Below are 13,363 nucleotides of genomic sequence, written 5' to 3'. Positions count from 1 at the left end.
CTAGCTACCGGTACATTACACATGCAACATCTTACACCTTGAATTCTATGATTTCAAGAAAGAATTTATGATTAGATATGTTTTTTTTTTCTCTATATTATAATATGAAATTTATTTTTTTTCTAGTCTAAACTACCATTTAGATATTTAGATGTTTGTAGTATAAAAATAATTGAATAAGTTTATCTGTAATTGAAATTGGTTCAGTTTAAGATTACAGTGGACATCAAAACAATAAGGAATTTTAAAAAAAATTAACAATTTTTCAAAAAAATTAACAATTTTTCAAAAAAATTAACAATCATTTTACATAGAGAATGATTTATTCAAGTAATTTTCATACTATAATTATCTAGTTTTATAATCAGAGACGAACACTAATTTAATCTTACAGTAAGAGAAAAAAAAAACATATTTAGTACAAGAATTTATGCCTTTCACCTATTTGAATTTGACAAGTGTCTTTAGAATTTTAATTTGTCAACGTGAGTTCCATCTAAAATAAAAGAGATGGGATTGGTCATTAAAAACAAGGAGAACGTGGTGGTACATGGTTACTACACTTACTGGTTTTTGGAAATCTCATGTAATTTTGAAACAGTCTTTATGAATACCTGAGCCACCAAGGCTCTGGAAGAATCAGCTTTAACAGTAGCAAAATGTGCATACTTGGATAGACTATCAGTGACAACGAAAATCTTTCATTGGAAGGAGGAAGGCCGTGAGAATGTAAAGGGTTGTAATATCCAAAATGTAGCATGTTATTAGATTTTATCTATTGATAAACCATACATTGTTGGACAAATTATTTTAAAATGTTATATATTATTATTCAGAAAAAATGCATATAATTTTATAGAAATGTTACACAGTGAAAGACGTCTCAACTTACGCATTTGCAAGAGATTGATTCCACAACTTGTAATTAATTATTTATATTCTGTGCAAGTGGCAAAAACACTACTAATCCAATCATTTTCTGTATAATAAAAAGCTTCTGCTTATATTACCCTTCTCTCTTTTGTACTAGGTTATTCTCATTGTAGTACAAAGGACATACAAGTCTCAATAAAATTCCTGTTTTTGTTTGATTTTCAATTGGTTTCTTTACTTGTTTTCTCTCAAAGTGATTCGAATCGATCTAATGATGCTATAATGCTATTTTTGAATTCTTCAGGAAGCAATATTATTATCTAAATTTGTGATTTCAAGTAAATAATTCTAATTCCGGATCTTGCTTTTTGAATATGGAGGTAATTTTAAAAGATTTGTTTTACCTTTCTTTTTTTCTTTGCTTAATGAAGAGATGTAGTGAATGTACGAATGTATTAGTTAGAATGGTAACCATTGACATTTGATCATGAAATCTTACCATATGGTTTTAATTCATACATACTTAACTCTTTTAGATGAGGCATGTGTTATATTTTAACATAAAAGCTTCATTTATTTATTGCTGAAAATGATTTCTTTTAAACTGATGGAATGTTGATTCATAACAAGTTCCTTATCTTCAATAAGGTGTTCTTCACTTTTTAAAGTGTGCTTTTGGGGTCCACGTATTTTGGACCAAAGTAGGGGAAAGGTATCATCCGCAGTGTCTGTTTCTATGTGCATGTTAATTGAGGTACAAGAAACTGAAAGTGTTTGGGAGTTAGAACGTGTTTGTGAATAACCTTCACAGTTTTGTTTTGTAAGAGGTTTTATAGAAAATTCTGAAACCTTCACAGTCCAAGCATCCATGCCACCTGTAAATTCACAGAAGCTCTTCTTCTCTAATGCCGATTCAACTTCTGTACATTGTTATAGGACAACAAGAAGCTCAGCATGAAGAATACAAACATTTTGCCCCACATATGTTCGATTCTTTGCCTTTATGTGAATCATCCTTGAAGTTAACTTCAAGTCATTCTCATTCCCTTTATATACTTTAATTTTTGATTTGGCTTGATTCCTCCTTGTTTCCATTAGCTTAATATCATTCTCTTAGTATTGCCATTAGATTTCTCTTCATTTTCCTCACACATTTTTCCACAATTCCCATGTCTCGTCGAGAAACCAACCCTCATTTTTCTCGATCATCACAGCCTGAATACGTGATAGCTGATGATGATAAGGAGCAACCACGTATTCCATTTGGGCCACGCCAAAAACGTCGTGGCCAACCATCCACTCAAGTACCTGCACCTATACCAGATGCATTACGACCTGAGAATGAAGATCGTGTTCCATTACGATCACGACCTCAACATGAACACCATGTTCCCTCAGAAGATCCTCCACCTATTTTGCAAGAGCCACGCCATGCCAGATCAAAAAGAAGTCCAAGTAAGCATCCAACAAATCAAGGTCTGCGACCAGTTAAGTCCTCAAAGGTAAATTTTCAAGAGCCACCTCCCTCTGCTGATGCCCCTCCATCGCTGCCCCCCTCCGACCATCCTCCTGAGCGTCGGCAGCAGCCGCCATGGCGTAAGCCCCTCAGTGATCCCCGCCACAATGGTATAAAGTTGCCTGAGGAGCAAAAGTCTCAACCCTTAACATGGTTAGGTGCCTGCTTGTGTGTAATATTTTGGCTTATCATAATCATAGGAGGGTTAATAGTCCTTATAGTGTACTTTGTTTTTCGGCCACAAAGTCCTCATTTTGATGTGTCTAGTGTGACCTTAAATGCTGCATACCTTGACCTTGGATATCTGCTGAATGCTGATCTAACCATGCTGGCCAACTTCACAAATCCAAACAAGAAGGTGCATGTGGACTTCAGCTCAGTCATCATTTATCTCTACTATGGAAGCACCCTCATTGCCACTCGGTATGTTGAGCCTTTCTCAGCTGCAAGGCTTCAATCAAGGTTTGCAACCATCCATATGATCTCTAGTCAAGTTCAGCTGCCATTAAGAGAAAGCCAGCGCCTTGTCAAACAGATGGAAGGCAATGGTGTAATTCTTGAAGTGAGGGGAGTCTTTCGTGCAAGATCCAAATTGGGAAGCATTTTAAGGTATTCATATAATCTTTATGGCCGTTGCAGCGTCATGCTAACACGTCCTCCTGATGGCATTTTGCTCAAAAAGAAATGCAGAACAAAACGCTGAAGATGATTGATGATACTTTTGCTCTTCTTAATTTGCCTATTCCTCCTCAAAATAACATGTTCAAAGGTTAGCCGCTACATGTAATTTTGTATTTTATTTTTTTCTTCTCCAAAACTATTAGAGATTATTATAAGCTAATAACACCATCCTTAACATTAGTTCATAGTATCAAAAGTAGTATTACTCACTCAAGGATGCATGGTTTTTTTGTGTGTTTTCACTCTAGGTATGATCAATTATGTGTTTATTGACTGACCAACCAATCTCAAATCAGCATGAAAGGTGAATTCAAATTAATGTAACACGTCTACCAAATGCCCAGAGTTGTCACTAAATTTTTTATCTCATTCGTCACACCCGCTACTGATAAGCAGTTCCAAGATATGTCCTACAAAGTTAACTGCTTATACATTACATTTTCACCATAGCTTGCTACTAAACCAACAAAAGCAGTAACTGTTTACAGTTTTTGCTGATGAAGAAGTCAATAGTTGAAGATAATTTTGCTGGAAAAACCCAGCATAAACCATCACTTAATTTCTCTGATTTGAATGCATGATTCTTGTTGATGTCATTCACTCGTTCAGAAACCGTGCTAAGATTTGATTAAATATATGAGTATAATTTTTAATAATAGTTCATGTAGGATCTCTGTACAAGGATAAACATCATAAGACATGAGAAGTAAGTAGAACTTGTTGGTCAAGTATCCTGAACAGAGCCCTTTTACATGCAAAACCAGATAATGATACCTAATCTACATTTTTTTTATCCCCTCAAAATATATTTATGACAAGATGATTATTACTTGAAAACAAGTTGCATTAGTTACATTCCTCCCTGATAAGTTATTTTAACATTTTGTTGTCCCTTAGATTATGTCTAATTTTGGTCTTTTAATTTTTTTCGAGCTGATTAAAGTGTGCAGATAAGTTTCTGTGTGGCATTGAGTGATAATAACATTAAATGTAAAATAGATTATAAGACATTTTTTCTTAGTCACATAGTTTTTTTGTTTAACTCACGCCACTCATTTATTCTTGTCCTACTTACAACATGGGTACTATTTTAGTTAAACGGATATAATTGAATCAAGATCCTCTCCGGTGCTAGTTTCTCTCTCTTCTTCAAGGAAAAGTTTCTTGGACACCATTAAATACATCTATTTAACCACTATTTTTTCAATAAAATATTATTAACAATAAAATAATAATAATAAAGAAAATTGTAACATGAATGTAGATAGTGAAATTGGGTGTTAAGTATCACTGCCCTTCAAATCTAAAGTCATTAAAGTTGGGGTTCTACTCTAATTAGATAATATTTCTTTTTTAAAATATAAAATAATTTGAAATGAATCATCTACAAAAGTAAAAAATATTATTGCAGTGATAGAGTAGTTTCCCACGTGTATGTAACCAACCTTGTACACTCCAAGGGCTAAGTTAGGTAGTTGGTGTGGAGGACACATGACTATTTTGAGTTTTTATTTTTTATTTTTTTTTAATCAGCCTTTGCAGTGTACCAGGTTACATTTTTATTTTTAACTTTGTATTTTTATTTTGAGTATTTTTATGGTTATAATATTTTTACACACAACCATAATAAATATTAATATTTGTAATAAAAGAAAAAAACCTCATTAATAAAAATACAAACAAAATACAAAAATGTTAGAATTTTTTAAAAAATTAACAAAATTATAAATTTCTATAAATAATTAAAATATTAATATTTATTTTCAAATAAATATTTTCGTATTTTTATTGAACAATGATATGTTAACTAAAAACGCACAGATCATATTCTAATAAATTAATATTTTATTAATAGTTTTTATTTTATTTTTTAATTTAAAATATTATTATATTATTATAAGTGTTTGTTAAGGGTATGTTATTTACTCTTATTAAAGATTTTTTTTTTTTCAATCAAGTATGGATACTTGAGTGCAAACCTTGGTATTTTCAATAAAGTCAGATATCATATATTTATTGAATAATCATAACGAAATTCCCACATCAATACCAAATAATAAAGTCGTATGAAAGCAAATCCAATTCATTACATTGATTGAATGATATTGAATATAATTAAGACAAGATATGAGTATGGTCTATATATTACACTCCCAATTAACATGAATTTAGAAGATAGAAATATAGGATCTGAAGAAAATCAATAAAGTTCCCCATACTTATATGTTCCTTTTCTTCACCAAATAATTAATCTGTTTAAATATAGGTATTTATTACAAAATATAATTAAAAATTCATAAAATAAAAATATTTTAAGTATTTTATTATGATTAAGAAAAGTTTTAAAAGTTATTTATTTATTAAAAAAATACATATGATTGCCATAGTAAAATTATATATTTTTTTTAAAAAAATAGTCAATAAAAATGATAAAATAATTTTTTTAATTGTAAGTGGTGTTGAGACCTAATTTTTTCTTGACAACAACACTTAATAGTTATCACTCTTGGTTAACTTCAATAAACAAGACTCGCATGAAGTAGTGTTCACATACTCGAATTGTATCAAAGGAGCATATTAATTGGAAACACTAGATGGAATAACCATTCCAATAACCTGAAATGTAGGTCTAATGAGAAATAATAATAATAATAATAATAATGCATATCATAACAACTTTCTTTGTTTATGCTTGAGAATATTCTTACAAATTTGCAAAAGATTATCTAATTATTCTTATAGTGAATCTTTGTCTAGATCTGCAAAGGATTGTCTCATTGTCATAATAACAAATATTCCAAATTCGTAAAATATCGTCTCATTGTTGCCATAATAGCAAATATTTGTCCATATTTATGAAAGATCATCTCATCACCATAATAACAAATATTTGTCAAGATTTACAAAAAAAATTGTCATTATGGCAAATAATATTTGTCATCATATATTTATCCAAATTTATAAAAGGTCGTTCGATTGTCATTATAGCAAATATTTGCCCAAATTTACGAAGGATCTTCCAATAGTCATCATAACAAATATTAATCCAAATTTGTGAAAGATCATTCGATTGAGATAAATATAAAAATTCGTTCGTATTCTCAAAGACATTACCAGTTATGACGAGGTTATCAATATCAAATATAAGATAACAAGTGTAACAAAAGAATAAAAGACAATTATAGTAGTATGTTTGTTTCATAATTCACTAGCCTTATATAACAAGTATGTTTGTTTCATGACTAAAAATTTGTGTGGCGATATGTTCGTTTTTGACCGGTATCTAGTCTTATAGCCTAATGGCTAAATACAAAATAATCATCGATATTCTCAAAAATATTATCAATTTTGACAAAATTATAAACATTGAATATAAAATAACTAAGTATAACGTAAAAACAACATACAATTGTGATAATATATCTGTTTCCGATCTATATCTAGCCTTATAACCCAAGAATTATGGTTAAGGGGTTTGTGTGAGAGTAAATTTGTTTCCAATCAGTATTTAGCCTTATAGCCCAATCACTACGAGGCTAGGAAAACTATGTAGCGGTCGACTAGTTTTGAATTTGTATCTTTAATCAAGTTGGAGATCAGATGTTCCTCAATAATCATAATAAAATTCCAACATGTATGCGAGATTGATAAAGTCATTTAAAAAGCAAATTTATGCAATTACAATGAACAAATTTTAATACAATATATGAATATGATCTATGATTGAAGCTCCATCCAAATTAATATGAATTTATAAAGTAGAAATTTAGGATCTCAAGATTATTGGGATACAATAGGGATCTAGGCGTGACAAGGATGATAACACCTGGAATAAGAGAGATAAACACACTTTAGCTTAAGGTTGCCATAATTTTGTGCCAGAACAATTATTTGTTTTATTAGGTGTTAGAAGGGTGTAGAAAAAGTTAAAGATGTACTATAATATTTTCCTTAAAGTTTAAGGTTGGGAAAAGTCATAACCTGGTTGAGGAACAACATTTTAATTTCGTCTCGTTTGTTTAGAACAATTGTTACGGCAAGATAAAATGTTGGATCTATTTACGTAGAAGAGTAAACTAAAGGTACTAAAATCATAATTTAATTAGTAAAATAGTATTAAATGTACTATGATGGTAAAGAAAATTAAGATTTTGAGAAATGAATATCATTCCAATGACGTTGAAACTGTACTAGTTTCTACAGATTTGATAGAAAATAAAGGAAGGAAAAGCGTGAATCGGTTAAACGTAAAAAATGTCCTGAATTAAATGCAAAATATTCTATAAATTTTGCCTAAAGTATAAAAAAAAAGTCTTACTTGTTTTTTGTTTATGTGAATGGTTCTTGAAAATATCAATCCGGTTATGTAATTCCCTTGCAAAGGATTGATCGGCGAAAACAGTCCTCCGGTCATAAGGTGGTAGGTGAATGGTGGGCCTGGAGGGTGATGGCATTATGAATCCGTTGTCTTCTTCGACAGTGATTGACCGATCCACCTGTTCCTATATAGACTGACTTCCTAGCTATTGGGAAGAGGTTGACGAATCCATAGATCTCACAAAAGCATATTTAATGCTGATTTGCTGAATTTAACTTAATCGACAATTAGAACTTAGGAACAGACCCAAACCAATGTAATAAATATATTCAGCTGATAAGGGTTCCGCAGACACGTATAAAGTATTTCATTGGCAAACAAATCTACACCATTCCATGAGTGTAATGCAATGGCATTGTATTTGTTAACTGTTTTCACGAAATGGTCGTACAAAACAACCAAAATGCAATAGCAAGTTACTCAAGCCAGAAGCAGCAGCAACATGATAGTGCAGGGAAATAGCTCATCTGAAGTGAGAAAACCTCTAAAGCGAAGAAGTGAAGATGCATTTATGTTATAATTAAAATTAAATTGTTTTAGAGAATTTGACCTACTTTAACTCGAGTGAACACACCCTCACTTGTATACTTCAGAGACTTTCTCACTTTACAGGACCCTAATGCTAAACCAATAACCACCGTGGCTGGCATTTTAAGAGATGGTATTCTGATGGATAACTACAATTTGCAACATGAATTTGAAGAAATCAACATAGATACACAAAAGAAGATAAAAAAGAAAGAAAGAAAAGCCGAGACAAGGCCCAATCATAAGAGAGGTTCAGAAAGTTCCATTTCATTAGAAGCCTCCTGTTCTGTAGCAGGTCGCTGCTGAAATCCAACAAAGTCCATGCCAAGCCACTGCCACGGCCAACACACATACCTAGGCCGATTTTGGCTCTTTGAATCTTCCCGGTTCTCAAACTCCTCAAGCTGATGAGTAAGCTCCTCGACTCTGTCTCTTAGTCTGGATGACCTCAAGTCAGCTAACTTAAGAGACTTTTCTGCTGCATCTCTGGCTGCCATGGCAGCAGCAGCTGTCTCTTCTTTGAATTTTAGTTTCTTCTCTGATTCTAACATGGATTGCTTTGATTCTTCAAGTTCCTGCTTAAGTGCTGCCAACTGCAGATTTGCAAACAAGAACATGACTAAGAATATTCAATGACAACATACAACAGTAGAAGTGAAACAAAATCCACCAACTTAAAATGATCTCAGCTTAAAATATCAACATGCTGTAGTTACAGAAATGAATTTCTTAGAGACACCATAATTCTAGAGAGAAAAGGCAGAATCAGACAATGGATGCACAAAAAATTATTCCAGCAAAGGAATTCATGGAAACAAGGTATCAGTACATATAAACCATTCTTGCATTTTCAATTAAAAAACTTAGGCTTGCTTGGTTTGAGAAAATGCTCCAGTTTGAGAAATCAGGAAAAAAAAGTGAATGATATGGTAATAAAGCCTTTACAGAGTTCTATATTCTTTTGCTGTCCCCGTTCTTCTAAATACAACCCTTTATCCCACTTAAGAGAGGCTGACTACATGAATCACACTACATCATTTCAGCAAGGTTAAAACCCAAGACTTCAAAAATATTGTTTAGCATGGGATCTTCCTTGATGACTTCATCCAACGCCCTTTATTTGTCTTCCCCCCTCCTTTTCATAGGACTATAAAACATGCAATTTGACAATACTTTGTGTTCAAACTACCTTAAAGGATTGTCTTTAATTGGTGCTAGTGCTACACCAATATTTTCTTACATATAATCATTCCATATTTTATCGTTTCTTGTATAGCTACACATCCATTTTAACATTCTCATATTTCTCACCCACCTTTCTCTCATATAGTATAGCTGGACATAGAGTAGTACAGTAAATTTGGTCATTATGAGAATCTAGACGACTTTCACTCCAGCCAGAGCCTCCTAAATTGTTCTTATTGGTCATTACGAAAAGCATGCATGAATTAGCTTGCCTATGCTTACTTTTAACCATGCATAATAACTAAAACAACTCAGCAGGTACCATTTGCAACCGTTTTAACATCCAAATGTCTCACTGAACTTGGTCACGTCAACTAGCTACTACTGCAGTTTACGTCATTGGTTAGGCCATTCTCCTTGAGATTCCTATCCTTGAGCCTGCACGATATTCGTGCATTAAATCCAAAGGTTCTTGCATACGAGGGGAACATGTATGGTATGTAATCATTAAGCTTTTGAGATGGTTCATGACTATTAGCTATTAAATTTGAGGTCTATCTGTTTCAAAGTTGGGTAACTTCACCCATGTTCTTCACAGCTGGGGGTCTCAAGTCGGAGTTAAAGAGTGTTGTGCTAGGCCCTCAACAACCAACATAAAAGTTGGCGTTATACCAAACATGTTCTAAAGTAGGGTAAAATTGACTTTGTTGAATGTAATTAGGATGTGTGATCAAATTAATCTAAATCTTTATATTCACATTGGAACATGTGTTTTCAATTGGTAGATGCTAGGATTGATTTTTCAACAATTAAAAAAAGGAGGATAATTAACGGTAAAATCTGACGTCCTCACTTCATCATTGCACAATCAAATTGTTAAAAATATCACATTGATAAGAGATATACCTGAATTATAGTATATAGGTAAAGATAATTTTCATCTTACAAGTCAGTTTTGTGAAGTTGAGTTTGTTTAAAACCCATTTTCTAAGTCCTCGGTATAAAAGGACGTATTAATGATCACATATCGACTAGAAATATAGTTAAACTATAATATATAAATAGTTGAAAACCACATTTTGCATTGTAGGGTTGAATTCAATCTAAATCCATTTTCTAAGATAAGGTTTCAACTGGCACCCAAAATATTGTTAATTAAATTTCGAATGCATTAAACTCTAAGAATATTGGGTAAAATGGAAAAAGCGGTCACATCCTCTACCTATAACAAGCAAGTCTACGAATATTTGAAAAATAGATAACATACCTGTGACACAAATTCCTGTTCAACACCTCTGCCTGCATCAGCCTCTTGCTCTGCTGCCACTTTCCATCTGTTAATTTCCTCTTCAGCAGCAGCGATGTCCATCATTAACCCTTCAATCTATATTACAAATAGCCCAAGTTGGTACTTCGTGACAGAAGTATAAACAATGAAATGTCCCAAACAAATTATTCATGGACTACTAAGGGGTGTACACAAACAACAAATTCTACATTCGACAAAATACATATATATAAAGATAAAAGTGTCAATGATTAAGGAACTAGATCAAATTAAAACATATATAAAACACAATAGCTTACACTTTCATTTGCCACTCTCTCCTTTTCTTCAAGTTCCTCTATCCGATGCATTCTATGGTCAAGCTCCTTGGCCTGAGCTTCTATATGCTGCTTAAGTAAGCTCAACTCTGCCCTTAATGCAGTCAAGCAATATGCAAAGAAAAAAAGTTATGATGTCAACACCACTGGAAATTGCAAACATGCAAGTTCTGCAGTCAACTGTCAGTGATATCAAGGGCTATGATTTCCATTCATCAAATCTTAAACTATATAAATAGCAAACAACTACGTTTTAATTCTATTGTTTGTCATATACCTTAATTCACCCACGGTATGCTTCAGCTCAATGATCTCAAGCTGAGATGCCTTAACAACATCCTCCAAAGCCCCAGCCTGCACACAATGCGTCCATAAAGAATTCATGAAGGAGTCTTCAAAATGCAAACTACTAATTTCATTAAAAACTAGAGAGTAATGGATGCTTAACCAAAGAGTATATTTCATCCTCTTCTTTTTCCGTTCTATCCAACTTCTCATTTGAAGCTGCAACCTTTCCATCTCCAAGAAGCTTACTGAATTTGAAATCTATCCCAGCCTCCCTCAACCCATTCTCTGCAGCTTGAAACAGCTCACTCTTTCTAGAAGATGGATCGATTGCCATCCTCTTAGACAAAGCACTCCGAAGCAAAGAACCAATTTGATCCTTCTCCCTAACCAACCGAGCCACCGTCTCATCTAAACTTTTGATCTCACAATTCTTCTCCTCAACCACATCCTTTGCCTTCTGAACAACAATTTTAGTCAACTCATATATCGACTCCATCCCAGCCAAAGAAGCGCGTATATTCTCCTCAACGTCTGTTTCTTGCGGAACAAACAACGATTCAGATAGCTCCTCAGTGCCACCATAATCAATTATCTTAACAACACTACAAATCTGGTTATGAATTTTGGAAACAAGATTCAACTGGTCAATCAACAAAGGTCTCTGGGATTCTATCCGAGACTCCAAACTACTCAACTTGTCCTCACACTCACCAACAAACTCCTTCAATTGCAAAGCCTCACTTTGCTCCTTAGTCAAATTCTCCGCAACCTCATTCAGCCTCTTGTCCCTAACAGCCAAATCCCTCTCCAAATCCTCAACAATTGAAACCTTCTTCGCAACCTCATCCCTCAAGTCACTAATCGTGGCCTCGAGCTGAGAAACCTCAATGGCAATCTCGTAATTCCGCTGCTCCATTTGCTCCCTGGCCTCGTTCCTAGCCTTAACAGCCGCCTCGTTCTGCTTCAAAAGCTCCTCCACAATCTCGTTCGAGCGCTTGATGACGCCGTACACCACCGCCGCCATGCCAGTGTATTTCTGCGACCGTGGAAGCGGCAGTGCGTTGCCGGCGAAGCTGCTCACCTTCGCCGAGATCTTCTCCATGCCGGTGACAAGCATATGACTCGAATTCCCAATCTCCGATCGCAGCGCGTCGCGTTCCTTCGCCGTTTCTTCTAGTTGCTTCTTATTTTCTTCTAGTTGCTTCGCCGTCTCCTCCTTCTCCCGAACGGCGTCATCTCGCTGGCGGCCAAACTCATCCCGCTTCTTTATGGCCTCGTGAGCCAGCGCCTTCAATCGGTTGAATGAAACCTGCAATTCCGACTTCGTATTTTCCGCGGCAACGCGCGCTTGCCTCTCCCGATCGAGTTCTGCAAGAACCTCCCGGAGTTTCTCGACGGAAACATCGTCCGAGGAGGGAGCATTCGTCTCTAAATGAATCGGATCACCGCCTTCGTCCTCAACGTCGCTGAGCACCGCATCGGCATCTAAGTCGCCGGCGCCGGACATTTAATTTAATAACATATATATGACACAATTATATATGTAATGATAAACCCTAGAAATTGGAGCGAAGCAATATTAGAGGAGTAGCAAGTAGAAACTCGAATCTAATGTGAAATTGTCTTCGGCTATGGCTTATTGTAGCTGATGATTATAGATTGACGAAGAAACACCGCCACAACGTACCTACCAGTCAGCCTCTGAAGAATTTAGGAATTTCCGATTGAGAATTTGTCTATTTGTTTAGAATTTCAAATCAAAATTAAGGGTGTTAAAATAAAAGCATTGGTTATTGATTATTTTGTTTTCTACTTGATGAATGTATAAATGGAGAGAATAAATAAATATATTTTAAAAAGGAAAAGAAAAGAAAGGAACATGGGTGGGATTGGACGAGCCTGATTTACTAAGGATGGTAATGGTGGGCGCCAACCCAGCGGATTGGAGTGATGGTAGGTGGGAAGAACGATAGGAAAGTTGGTTTGCAAGCGAATGAGGACACACACAGAGACTCAATGAGGACGAAACGTGCGTTTGGGGTCAGACTGCTCATTCATACCAAGGAACGAATAATCATTTTCGGTAATCAATATTAGGTTTGATCCAAACATTTATTCGTAATTTCTTTAATTTTAATTTTTAATTATTTTTAATTTTGTTTTTCAATTTCTTTACACAAATTTTATTTTCTTAATTTTATTAAACACAACAAATTGTGCTTTTACTTTTTCTAAATGATGAAGGTTTTATTTCAACAATAAAAAAATAGATTTAAAGACAATATTTACATAATTACAAACTTGTCCGT

General features: G+C 34.0%; 2 protein-coding genes across 2 annotated transcripts; one reads left to right on the top strand and one right to left on the bottom strand.

The window, feature by feature from the left end:
* The first annotated feature begins 1,585 nt into the window (after window positions 1–1,585).
* Window positions 1,586–3,863, top strand: LOC137812352 (uncharacterized). The gene is made up of 2 exons (XM_068614296.1): window positions 1,586–3,158; window positions 3,319–3,863. Exon 1 carries the CDS (start codon window positions 2,043–2,045, stop codon window positions 3,090–3,092), a length of 1,050 nt encoding a protein of 349 aa, XP_068470397.1. The 5' UTR covers window positions 1,586–2,042; the 3' UTR covers window positions 3,093–3,158; window positions 3,319–3,863.
* A 4,070-nt stretch (window positions 3,864–7,933) lies between these two features.
* LOC137812351 (uncharacterized protein At3g49055) lies at window positions 7,934–13,155 on the bottom strand. Its single transcript, XM_068614295.1, has 5 exons — window positions 11,215–13,155; window positions 11,044–11,120; window positions 10,749–10,860; window positions 10,429–10,545; window positions 7,934–8,569 (listed from the first exon to the last, which is right to left on the bottom strand). The coding sequence occupies exons 1-5, from the start codon at window positions 12,559–12,561 to the stop codon at window positions 8,216–8,218; spliced, it is 2,007 nt and encodes a 668-aa protein (XP_068470396.1). The 5' UTR covers window positions 12,562–13,155; the 3' UTR covers window positions 7,934–8,215.
* Between the last annotated feature and the right edge of the window lie 208 nt (window positions 13,156–13,363).

Source organism: Phaseolus vulgaris, chromosome 2, assembly GCF_000499845.2.
Source record: "Phaseolus vulgaris cultivar G19833 chromosome 2, P. vulgaris v2.0, whole genome shotgun sequence".
Taxonomy (NCBI): domain Eukaryota; kingdom Viridiplantae; phylum Streptophyta; class Magnoliopsida; order Fabales; family Fabaceae; genus Phaseolus; species Phaseolus vulgaris.
This window is presented reverse-complemented; position numbering and strand designations above follow the sequence as displayed.